This window comes from Seriola dumerili, unplaced genomic scaffold, assembly GCF_002260705.1.
Source record: "Seriola dumerili isolate Sdu_G_001 unplaced genomic scaffold, Sdu_1.0 BDQW01000017.1, whole genome shotgun sequence".
Lineage (NCBI taxonomy): Eukaryota > Metazoa > Chordata > Actinopteri > Carangiformes > Carangidae > Seriola > Seriola dumerili.
The window spans coordinates 3,219,217-3,232,016 of record NW_019174272.1 but is presented as its reverse complement, the minus strand read 5'-3'; the positions used below and the strand labels follow the sequence as shown (position 1 = coordinate 3,232,016).

The window sequence follows — 12,800 nt, the reverse complement described above, 5'->3', positions numbered from 1 at the left end:
CCAGTCTGTATATTGAGTATATAGCCCATACACAGTATATTGCTCAAAGACTTGTTTGGCAGCATCCTCGCTGTACTGACTGAGCTGTCCAATCACTGAGTATATATCACTTTAATCACAAGCTGTGTGATGGAAGTACTTACACAAGATTGTACTATAGGGAGCTGTCTGCACTAGAGGTCATGATGACTGACAATAAATGCACATTAGTCCTATTTGCATGCATAAAGTGTGTGTGTAGGTGTGTGTGTGTGTAGGTGTAGGTGTGTGCGTGTGTGGCAATATGTTTGTGAATTCCAACTCAGAGCTAAGAGAACCTGTCAAACTCATGGACTCATGGACTGCTGTCTATTTCCACAAGACACACACACACACACTGTTTATACTGTATACCCCCCACGTATGGCTCGCTCTCTCTCCTTCACTCTCTTCCTCACTCTCTCTATCTATCCGTCCATCTCCTTTTCTCTGGCTCTCACACCATTTTTATTTCTTTTTGATAATAGTTAGCTGTCAGCATCTGGAGACTGTCTGGTCCTGCAGCTGCCTAGGGAGCAGATTTGTACTTTATATTCTCTGCAGGGACAGTATGGATCACTATGTATGTAAACACACACAAACAGTACACACCCTCAAATGTCCCTTGACAGTCATGGCTGAAGGATGTTGGCAACAGGTGTGCAGTTGGGATACTATTCTGACAGTGCTGGCAGATGCACTCACAACATACACACACACATACACACGTACACACCCACATGCACAAACACAAATACACACAAACAAACTGGGGGGGAAACAGTGGAAAATAAATAAATAAGCTACGATACTGTGTGAGAGCTAGTGACAGGAAGCCAGTCTCACAGGGCGGTGTGCTCCACTGCAGCTAATTAACCCCAGGAAATAATTGCTACAATATGCAAATGCTGTTTAGATAATTCACTACACTGCCATGCCAGGTAGTCAGTCACTCTGTCGCCTGACGCTGAGGGTGTAGGCAAAGATTGTGTGTTGTTGTGTGTGTGTGTTTGTGTCTGAGGTTGGGTGATGGAGTCAGGACCACGGGGGCAGTCATTTGCCATCATGAAGACATCAAACACACAATATGTTTCTTGAAATTATTACTATTACACATAGTCTAGCAATAAAGAACATCATTCATGTTGTCTTCACATGGACTGAAAAGTAATATTTTGTCAGTTATCAGTCATTGCCACATTTTTCCCACAGTTAGTTGATATCAGCAATTTTGGAAGTTTTGATTATGTAAATGTCACTCACTCAGTCACTCATGCACACACACACACACACACACACACACACACACACACACACACACACACACACACACACACACACACACGCATAAAGATGTAATGTCCTGTATAGTGGCATACCCTGCCTAATGTGTCCTTGTCAGAGATTGTCACTAAAGGGTGGGTGGAGAGGTGGAGAAAACAGGAGAAGGAGTGTGAAGAAGAACAGGTAGAATCAGCAGAGGAGAAAAGGAAGGTAGGAGAGAGGAAAGGAGTGAGGGAGGTAGGGAGGGATGGTAGGAGGAATGGGGGGGGGGCGTAATGAAATGGGCTTCACAAGGGGGGTGACATGGCGGAGGAGAGAGGTAGACTTCAAAGGACTTTGATGCCACAGCCTTTCAGACTGACAACTCTGCTTCAGCCAGCCCCTGCATGCACACAGGAACGCACACACACAGACACACACACACACACACACACACACACACACACACACACACACACACACACACACACACACACACACACACACACACACCACAAGCACATGCACATCACTGATGGCAGAAGGGCAGGGCAGAGCAGAGTTGCCTGCTCTTGCATCACACTCTGTGAATGGAGGTGGGTGCTGACACTACAACCCCCTCATGCTAATCTAGCAGTAAACACAAACACTCTGACAGGTTAATTTACCTCTAGACCAACACAGCAACAAAAACACACATCAGCACATCATCAAATAGTACAAGCACACACAGACTTGCACACGAACTTGTACACACAGATGCGTGCAAGTGAAAACATCTCATCACATCACAAGCTGCCTTACTTTATTCTAAAAGTAAAGTTTAAACCATATTTTCTGTATCATGTTTGTGCTCTTCACTTTCTCCTCAGTTGCCACGTTCATCAGAGCGAATGTTGAAGTAATTATCTTTCTGTGATAATATACTATCTCACTTTGGAAAATGCAAACACATTTATGCAAGCTAACAGGATAGTCTCTTAAGACGCCTCCTCTGTCCTTTACCTCATATCACTAATTATTTGTTTTGCCGTCACATGGAACAGTTTGACACTCAATTAACAGATGAGGTTACATTCTCTATAGGCCATGTGTTTGTTTATTTCGAGACATTCTTTTTTTTAAATATATATATATACATCTGTATGCTAATTAAGAGAAGTGTGTGTGTGTGTGTGTGTGTGTGTGTGTGTGTGTGTGTTTGCTTGTGTGCGTGTGTATATCATGTTTGCATTCAGTGCGGCACTATCTTAAATACAGTGTGGTGTTGCGATCTAGGTGTTTCTACTCAATGCTCCATGTGTAGTGTAATTTCTTGTGGGAATGTATTGTGGATTTCTATTGTGAACCAGACAGTTTGATAGGAAATCAAAGCCTAAAATCAATGTCACAAGTTCATTATCGGATGCCCTTTTCTCGCCTGTACTTTTACTATTGTTCTTTCCGGCCCTGGATAAATGCTTACATCTCTGGTTGATTTAACATGTCTTCTAGTTATATGTGTGTGTCCTGCACATGTGTGTGTATGACTGTGTACATGCAGATAAGAATAAGAACATATGTAGGTATATTTATTTGTGATTGTGTGCATGGTTGTGACACTGTACCTGAGTGTGTGTGTATTTTGTATATCTCCTCATTGTTGTTTTTTCCTTTGACCTTCCCCTAGTGTCTTCCCATTATGCCTCTACTGGCGCATAGATGGGCCATCGATTCAGCAACAGGGTACAAATTAAGATTTAAACGTTACGTCACCGAGGCTATTGAATTTTACATTTAGGGCATTTGCAATATGCAAGACTTATTGATCTGCTGAAGTGTGGCTCTTTATAGAAATCACCTCAGGCCACCGCCACTTTTTTGTTTCTCTTTTATTACCTCTCTCTTTTTGGCTGGCCCTAAGGTGCCAGTTTTGATGCTGCATCATTACATTTCTGAGAATCTGACATTTCTATTGATGTTTCAGTCTCATTGGCTGGGCACCTTAAATGTTTCTTAATTCCGCAGCCGTGCTTGTCAGAGTTTGTTGACAGAGTTCAAGCTCATAAGGTTTCCCTTAGTCTATTTGGTTATGGATCTAACATTGGAGTGGCTTTTTTTTTCTGTTGCAGGAAAATGGTTCCTCCGAGGAACACGTGCTTTATGTGTGGGACCACTTTGTGTCCAAAGCCGCAGCCAAGAATGTCTTCATCATGGCCCACAGCTATGGAGGGCTGTCTTTCGTTGAGCTGGTGAGTGTTTTAGTTTTCCACTTATCCTTCCTACCTCCCACTGACATAAAGACACACTGAGACGCACAATACACTCCTGTCAGCACAATCACTCTCAGACATGTTCATGCTAGAAAATCTGCATATTCCATCTCTTATACAGACTAACATTGAAGTTTGCAATGCTACAGTACATACGGGACTAACACCCATACATGCACACAAACATATCAGTATGCAAAAACCTACATATTCTCAAACTTAGACTCACATATATACGAACATGCACCGGTCACCTCGGGGAGACGGGCAGAAGAGTGATACTGTGTGAAACATGGTGGAACAATTAAAAATAAATAGTATTTAGTTTCTTTGAAAAAGTACTGCTTCTGTAAACAATCTGGCTCATCCTTGTCCTTGGGCGCTATCCACCTCCTCTACACACCAAGAACACAGGGAAAAGAGGGGAAAGTAGAAGGCTGTATAGCTAAATCTCGGGATGGCAATACAACAACAGTAGTACTGTTAAAGCAGATCTGCTGCATAGCATGCAGATCTCCCTGCCTTAAGAGAGACAGAGGATAGGTTGAAAGATGGTGGGAGGGAAGTGGATTTGAAGGAATTAATGGTGCACAGGGGAGGGTGAAAATAAAAGTTTGGCCAGCCTCTTGGCTTTATAACTGCACCCTTGAGCTACATGGGCCTACAGTGTGTCTTTTGCGGGTTATATGAAGGCTTCTGAGGTTAATGCTTTATTTTCTAGTCTTTGGTTTGCTGTGGTGTCCTACTGGGACCCTGCATCACATATTGATCATCACTTTCACTTCTGTTAGTGTTTCAGTGACTACAGTTAGCTAATAATAAAGCTTCAGTGTGCAGATAGCCAATACCATCACGGTGAGTTATCCTTACTGGGTTGGTGTAGCATCTAGGAGTCATGTTTGATGGTGGGGAAGTTTATGTTTGTACCCTGCCAGCTTGCTACTTGCTGCTTGATTTATCATCCAGTCTAATATATATACACCAGTAGCATATAAAGCAATGCAAACTGTACTGTGCTGTGTCGTTAATGTGCTTTAAAAGGGATAAAGTGTCACTCTGGCTTTGAGTGCTTTTTCTTCCAATCTGTTAAATCCTAATCCAAAGATCATGATACAGAAACTATAAATTGAGCACACATAAATAATTTTGAAGTTGTAAAGATTTAAGGTTCCGGGATGTGATGTTTAAGGTACAGAGATTGTTTACAGATAATATGAAGTTTAGAAAATATTTACTTCATGTTTTAAATGTTTTTTTTTTGAACTAATTGTTTTCTGATAACCTGGATTTGCTTTACCACTGAAAAGGCAATATCTGCATGTGCTATTTTGGGCTCATATTCCTAAAAAAAGATTTAATTTTGCAGTCAAGTATAAAAAATTATGCATTTTCTCATGTTTATTCCAGCATAGCTCTCTGCGGCCAAATAAAATAAACAAAGCAACCAAAAGTCTGTTTTGCTATTTCTAATTTTAAAGCTTTGTGGTTTCTGAAATCCCAACAATCACTTGTATGTAGCTTACATGGCTCAGTGCCTAGCTTATAACATGCTGTGCTAGCTGTGTTAGCATTTAAAATACAGTTAGCGCAAAGGACTACACTGTATTAAGCTCTGCTAGCTAACACACTGTGCTAGTTGTGTTTGCAAGTCTCTCTATGATCTGACAGCTGCGTTATGTTGCCAGTCTGCTGGTTTCTTGATCTCAAGGATTTACTGCTAGATTCACCACATCCCATATTATTTAGGACATACAGTATCTCTCCTCTCTTCTTAGGCAGGGGAGGAGGAGAGAGGCGGCACAATGAGGATACGGCTAGTGGGGGATTAAAGGTGGGCACTTGTCCCACTGGTGTTTTCAGGAATATTTTATTTTCTTTCTTTTTCTTTCACCTACTCTTTTTTTGTTTAGTATTTTGTAATTTTAATTTGGCTGCTAAATATTCATGCAGTGTTTTGTCCGTGACAGCCTCACAATCTCCTGGGCTTTCTCACAGTGTGACGAAGACTAGCTATTCTCTCTATTTGTATCTTTCTGTCTCTCTGTGTTTCCTTCAGTCAGACTGTGTGTGTGTGTGTGTGTGTGTGTGTGTGTGTGTGTGTGTGTGTGTTCATTCGTGTGTGTTTGTGTGTGCGTGTGTAAAGGCCTTGATGACGTTCTAACTTCTTTCTTTTATGTGATGTCCTTGTCATGTGAAAACCCTCTTAAAAACACTATACAGTATGTGCATATATAGCAGATTCAGTATGGTGAAGATAACATCAAAACAGAGACTTGAAAGATCCTTGTGTTCACTTTAAGTGACAGGGTGTTCGAATACGCCATTGTCAGGTTTCCCTCGAGGCCATACCAGCTCCTGTTGTCTATCAGTGTCGAAACTCCTTCACCTGTTCCAACCTGACACGAACACAAACACATAGTATATACCACATTCGTCGTTTTTTATCAGCTACCATCAATTGCTTACCTGTACCTATCAAATAATTTGTTAGAAGAGAGAAGTCTGTGGACAAGTTCAATTCAATCAAGCATGCATGCATCATATTTAAAATCTCAGTTTTTTCTCTTTGCACTATAGTTCATATAAAGCATTCTATGAGGCTCCACTTTAGGCTGTTTGGCTTTTTATCCAAATGCACTCAAACTTCTTCCCACTTGCAGACATGCACTTTACAGGAGTACCATATAAATATACACATGGGATTTAAAGCCGCCACTGTACTGTACATTTCTTACTTGTTATTGCTGTATTTTTGCACTCCCTCACACATAAGCATGCGCACACTCATGCACATACAAGCACACACACATACACACATTCATACACACACACATCGTCTACTTAATTGAGGAGAAAGTGGTCCAGCGGGACAGGACGGGAGGTGTGTGCGCATGAGCAGGCGAGTGGAGAGTGGAGCCTTGCGGGATGAACCGTTTGACACATGAGAAGACCCAGAGAAAACAAGCTGTCTGTGGGTTAATTACTACTCCCCTTTGCAGTTAATAAATACATTTCTGATCAAGCACATCAAAAAGGCCCGCCATTAATTTCTGCTGCTCGCTCCCCTTGCTCCGGAGCATGTTAGCCCCTGTTTGGAGTGCTCAAGTGTTTCATTGCAATTTGATTTCTTTTAAAACACTTCACAGTGTGTACTGACTAATTATAGATACATCAAAGAGTAGCTAACTGCCTTTGAATGAGAGCGCGAGAGAGAAAGAGAGGCTTGCGCTGCAGGGGGAAGGCTGCTCGCTCTTTCTTTGCTTCGCCCCCACCCTTTTCACCCTTTTCCCCTCTCTACCAGTCTTTAGCTATCGCAGAATCTATCCATCCATCCCAGTTCACTGTTTTGCACTTCTGTCCTTCTCTCTGTCTCTTCCTTAGCGTCTCCAGTCTCCTCTGACATCTGTTTTCATGCTTGGCCAGCCTGTTCCTCCCTGCTCCTCCTTCTCCGTCTCTCTCAGCTATATAGTTTTAAAGGAAGGATGAGTCATGTTCCCCCAGTCGTGCTACTTTGTTTTAAACCCAGTATTCCTATATTTCCTTCAAAGTGTAAGGGGTTTTAGCTTGCGGACCATCTTTCTCTCTCTGTCTCTCTGTCTTATACACCATATTCTTTTGGGTTCCAGGTTCATATTATCCTTTCTTCACCTGAGGACAAAGTCTCACCTGACAACAAACCAGAGGGAGAGGAAGAGACCGAGGGGATAGGCCCTTGCCTCCATATCTCCCTCCGCTCACCCCGTCTTTTCATCTTTATTCGTTGCAAGGAGTGGGGGGTGGTGGGTGGGTGGGGTGAACATGCAAGTAGTGGTGGTGGTGGTGGTTGTGTTGAGGAGGGATTGTCTAACCCGCGCTAACCTTCCCGCTCACAGAGTGAAAAAGGAGCACTCTTATTGGATAGGACAGGGCAGCATTATATAAGGTCTTATGTAAGAATGCATCTGTCTCCCAGTACACAAATGTGTGGGTGCCAACCAGACAACCAGCCAGCCGCCACAACAGCCCTTCAAAAACATGATTACAGATTTTAAGTGTCCTTTGAGAACACGTCACATACATACAGTGCATGCTTGCAAAGTATCTGTCTGTACACTTTCTGGATGGTGCCATCTGTTTCAATCTATAATGAATATAGCTAGATTTCTCTCCGTCGTCCTTGGTTTCATGTGTGTGTACGTGTATTTGTGAGTTGTGGCGAAGTGTCAGATGTGGGAAGAGATGCTTGAGGTGAGACGGATAGATATGGAGGATTTCTTCACTCCTTGTGGACTTCATCGTTATAGTGGTGTGTGGAGGACGAGAAAGATGAAACACTGCTGGGTGAATCAGTCTGAGTCAGAGAAGTTTGTTTTACATGGCTCAGAGTTTAGAAAGTGATTGAATTTCCCTGCCGTGATATGGCATCCTTAGACCAAATTAGAGGATTTTATGTTGTGTGTTATGGGACGATGAACGAACAATAACTTTATTTGTGTTACACTGCATAGTTTTTGTCTAATCAGATTCGCACATTGAAGTACAAGAAAAGAAATGTAGTTGTACTTATATTTTCTGTGCCTCTTTAAGATTTCCTATTTATCAAACAAAGATCTTTTTTTTTTCAAGCAAGCGCATTGCCATATCTCTGTGCAATGCAACTGCTTTTTAATTATTTTTCATATTTTGTTTACCAAGCCAGTCTCTAGGTTTCACTCTCTCTCTCTTACTATTCACTCCGAGCCTTTTCTCCACAATACTCAGCATCCCACAATCTTCTCTGCTTTACGTCCTGTTTCGTGTCCCCATTTCCTTCATACTCCTAATTCCCCCTCTCTCGTGGTGACCCTCAGGGCAGCGGCGGTGCCAACTATGCCCTCTGTGCAGGACTCTGGGTCTGGCAGTGGTCTGTACCGCTCCATGACTGGCATGGTAACAGCCCACTGAACACACGGCGCAGTGACACGCACTCCTGTTTTCCACTCCTCATCCTTTCTTACAAAATGTGTCTGGAAAATTTTATGATAATATACAGTTTAATTCACCTTTTAGAATGTCATGTAATGTTTAGTGTGAACTTCTGTGATTTTAAAGGAAAATATGTTTATTTGCTTTCTCATTGTCATCTCATTTTCTTTTTGTGTATTTAGCATGTGTAGCATGTGAGAGTTACACATTGTGGTTTATAGAAGAAGAAGAAGTTAGTGCATTGTGTTTTAGAAGTCCTGTCCTCATGGTAAAGTTGTTTCCATACTTTCCAAATCTTAGATGGATTGGTGACCAGCTTGCCAACAAACACAACACAAAATGTAAAATAAGACAAATTTAAAGTTGCTGGAAATTTTTCTTTTTTGTCGAAAGTTAGCAGTTTCCTCCCTGCTTCCAGTGTTTGTCCTTTTCCCAGACTAAACAAGTCCTCTCTGCTGAATGCACAGAGATAAAACTGATATTAGTCTTAGCACAGTGTCTTAATCCCAGTCACACAGCAAGCAAGTTTATTTAACAAGTTTATTTTCCTAAAATGTTGGTGTATTCCTTTAAACTGTGTCAAACTAAGTTCCACATTCCTATCTATCTGAAATGCTCTTCAAGGACCAGCGCAACCTTCACCTGAGTTCATCACCACACAAGCAAAAATCTCTTTAATTTGTTGACAAAATCATCCCAGCTGTGAAGATGTCCGTACACAGGCTCTGAAAATCCCCTCATCTAATGTTGTATGCACGTCTCGGCCGCCTTCGAAACTCTGAGTGCTAGCCTGTCTATTGCTTCTGGAGGGGATGAAGAGAAGGTCTGTTTTTATCTCAAGGTTCTCCATAGCTGGCGGGCTTGCAAGCGGTGCAGGAGTAGTGCAGTTTCCTGTGTGTATGTCTGTCTGTGTGTGCTAGTGTGCGTGTGTGTGTGTGCGTGCGCGTGTATGTCTGCAAGTGGGTGCGCACATATTGTATGGGTCTATGTTTGCCTGAGTGTACGTGTGTGTGCACGTGTGCATATGTGCATGTCTGTGTGTGTCAGCGTTAGCCTGGAGAAGCCTGTATCGTCCTGAGCAGAACAGCTTGGTGGAGAGCAGCTATCAGAGCCACGTTAGGGGAGGAGAGGAGAAGAGGGTGAGAGGCGATGATAAATGGCTGGGGCACACTAGCAGAAATTAGTGGAGCCGTATGCAAAGCTGTGGCGTTTTGTTTGATGTGAAACAAAAGGACCACCATGACAAAAGTGCCTGCCAGCCCGCACAGCAGGACAGCAGCCCTCAGGACATACACCATCACCACTGATGGTGTATGTGTATGTGCCTTTGCACTTGTGTGTGAACGCACTTGCGTGTGCATGTATGTTTTAATGCATGCATATCATGCATGGTCCTGTTTTCTAGTCCTGGCTATATTGTGTATATTATCCCTCTCTGTGTTTTTATGCTCTGCTCATAATGACAGACAGTGCCTAGCCCTTTGTACACCGTGAAAAGACATGGCTTGTTCCTCAGTACAGCTACAGCATATTTGCTCTATTAAGCAGCTGAAATATAGACGTCTAATTTCTTTGTGAATGAATAGGCATCTTAGAGAGCGGCTCTCCTCTTAACATAAGGATGTAAATTGAACTGTTTAAATGTCACGGCTAGCAAGCTGATTTGATTTGAATTGATTTGCTTGTTTCTGGAAAAAAGACCTCCCTTGCCAAACCTTAGCTGCGCTGGCTGCCATAGATAGACCAAGGTCTTTCTTTCCACCTCAACAACACATTGTAGGGCTTCTGAATTCTTCTATCTGCTGTGATTATGTACAAATGGCCTTCATTTGCCATCCATTTCAAAGCTGTAGTGCTGCATTGTGACTAGAGGCAGATGACGCAGACCAAATTACAGCGGGTTTGCTGCCTGAAAAGGATACTCACACAATAGGCTTTGTGAAGTATTCCCTTCAATACGTCGCCATTATTCTCACCTTTGTTGGTGTTTCTCTCTATGTTTCAGGAGCATCTTTGGATTCTAGATTACATTTGTGGTGTTGGAGAGGAGTGGGGGGTTGAAAATACTTTACTCGTGTCTCTCGTGTTATTCCATGAGTGTCTAGGGAAATTGATTTTGTGTGACAGATTCTAATTTTTTGGTTTTTTACTGCATTTTCTGATTGCTTTCATTATTAATTCTGTCTTGTTTTATTGTTGTATAGTTGCAAGACAATCAAAGCTCTAAGAACATGAACACTATCTGTTGGAGTCCTTGGTTTATTTGTATTTTTTTTACATGTGACTCCTTCCGTTGTGCATATCCTGCTTTCCTCTCTTTAGTCAGGTTGTTTTATAATATCTCGGTAACCTGAAGGCAAGCAGCCTGAACAAACGGCGGTACAAAATTGCTATAGTTGGCTAGAATACAGAGTGGATCACATCTATCCATTGAGCTGTCCTCCTCCGTCATGTGTCCTTTTTGTTGCTAGCATCTTCCTATCTGATTTTCTCATGCATCACTAACCCACAACAACTAACTAGCTAGTTTATGAGTCAGGAGCTGTTATCTTATCAGTGAGCAAAATGGATTTTTCTCTCCTTACTCTCCTTATAAAATGTGTATAGGTCCCTAGATTATCCTACCGCACCACTCCCTCACAAACAGCTAACTAGGAACACCGTGGACATTAACATTATTATGATCAGTTGACTTTCTTCTCCTTTTTTTAGAGAGTAACTATATCTAGTCAGTGGAGTAAGATACAGTAAATGCTCCTGGAGAGCAGTTACAACTCAGAAAAGGTAGACTGGTCAAAAGAAGCTCCCAGGGAAGTGATTCACCTTGTATCTAGTGTTTTAACAACTGAACTGAACTTTGCATCAGGAGTACTACAGCTATAACTAGATAAAGCATCTATGTTTCGGTACATTTTGTCTTGTTGCCCAAACTTTTATTCTCCTTTTGAATGGTCCCGTTGAATGGTCTTGTTATTATCAAACTCTTCTATAATATTCTCAACAGCCCAGAGGCAGATATGGAGCTGTTGCTCTCACCTCAAGCTGTGACGCTGGAGCCGTCAATATGCTTCAGGATTGCTTCCATACATTGTGGTTTGTATTGTCGGTTCAGGAACCCATCGTTCTCTTTCTTTTACAGTAATTCTATTTTTCGCTCCCTCTCAGTGGTAGTTGGTAGTTTGAGTGCACAGCTGTCTATCCTTTTTTCATATCAGTTTCTGCTTACAAAGACAAAACTTATCAGTCTTCCCATCTGCACTGTTACCTTGTGTCAATTTAAGTCATGCACTGTTTTTAACTGGTCTGTGATAGGTTTTGATTGATACCAATTCCAGGCTCCAGTATATAAGGGTATTAGGAAATGTCAGCTGTTCGTTTTAAATAGTTTGTCTCATCCAGTCCTTGGTCTAACCATCCATGGTTTTAAATAGCCAAGCACGCTTTCACCAGGTCGTCACGGTTACCCGCTCTTCTCTTTCGTTCCTCAAAACACACAGATGTTGCCATGGTGATGTAATTGAAAATCATTACATCTCAAACAAGTATTGTTGAGGTGACTATTCATAAGTCTCCTCTCACCTTTTTGTCTTCCTGTTTTTTTTTTCCTCCCTAGTGAAAAGGAAGTGAAAAATCCATCTGTCCTCAGTGCATCATTGTGCAAAGGCTCTTTTTAATCTCCCTTGTCCTGCTCCACCCACCCCATACCCCACCTCTTCAACACAGGGTCTCTTTTGCCACTTTGTGATATAAGAAGCTGAGCTACTTGAAGTTCATTTGAGTTCAGTGAAATCTTGAGGGATTCATCATTACATATTTACTGGCTGAGGCTGATCTTGCTGTAAGGTTCTACCCTCGTCCCATTGATCTAGTGCGCATGTTCACTCCCGAGGTTACGGGACGTGCTTCCATTTGCATAAGGCCCTGGGCAAGGTTCTTTCCACCATTGATTGGCCTGTCCATGAGCGCCCCGTGCCTTCTCACATTGATCACTTTGTTTTTTCCCGGAGACAGTGCTACTCAGAGTTCAGCTGCAGCTCCGGCATATCAGACCTGCCGGAGGAAGAGAGAGAGGAAGGAGACGAAAAGGAAAGAGAGAGCACAAGAGAGGGGCAAGTAGGAGTCAGAAGGGGTAGATGGAAAACTTTAGAGCCAATATCTTGATAATTTAGCATACTTTTCCTTTGAATTTTGACACTTGGGTGAGAAAACAAAATCCAGATTCACCCTGCCACCCCTGTGTCTGCACTCCTTCAGCCTGTTTCCTGCCTGCGTAGGTAAATGCAATATAATGATATATGCTGCTTTTACAAGTGTAAACCCATT

At 42.2% G+C, this 12,800-nt stretch overlaps 1 protein-coding gene across 2 annotated transcripts in view; it reads left to right on the top strand.

Moving 5' to 3' along the window:
- fam172a (family with sequence similarity 172 member A) overlaps positions 1-12,800 on the top strand; it is a 160,995-nt gene that overhangs the window by 68,029 nt on the left and 80,166 nt on the right. For both annotated transcript variants that reach the window (XM_022754550.1, XM_022754542.1), the window contains exon 8: positions 3,393-3,512. In XM_022754550.1, the coding sequence (XP_022610271.1) occupies positions 3,393-3,512 (120 nt within the window). The remainder of the gene's footprint in view (positions 1-3,392; positions 3,513-12,800) is intronic.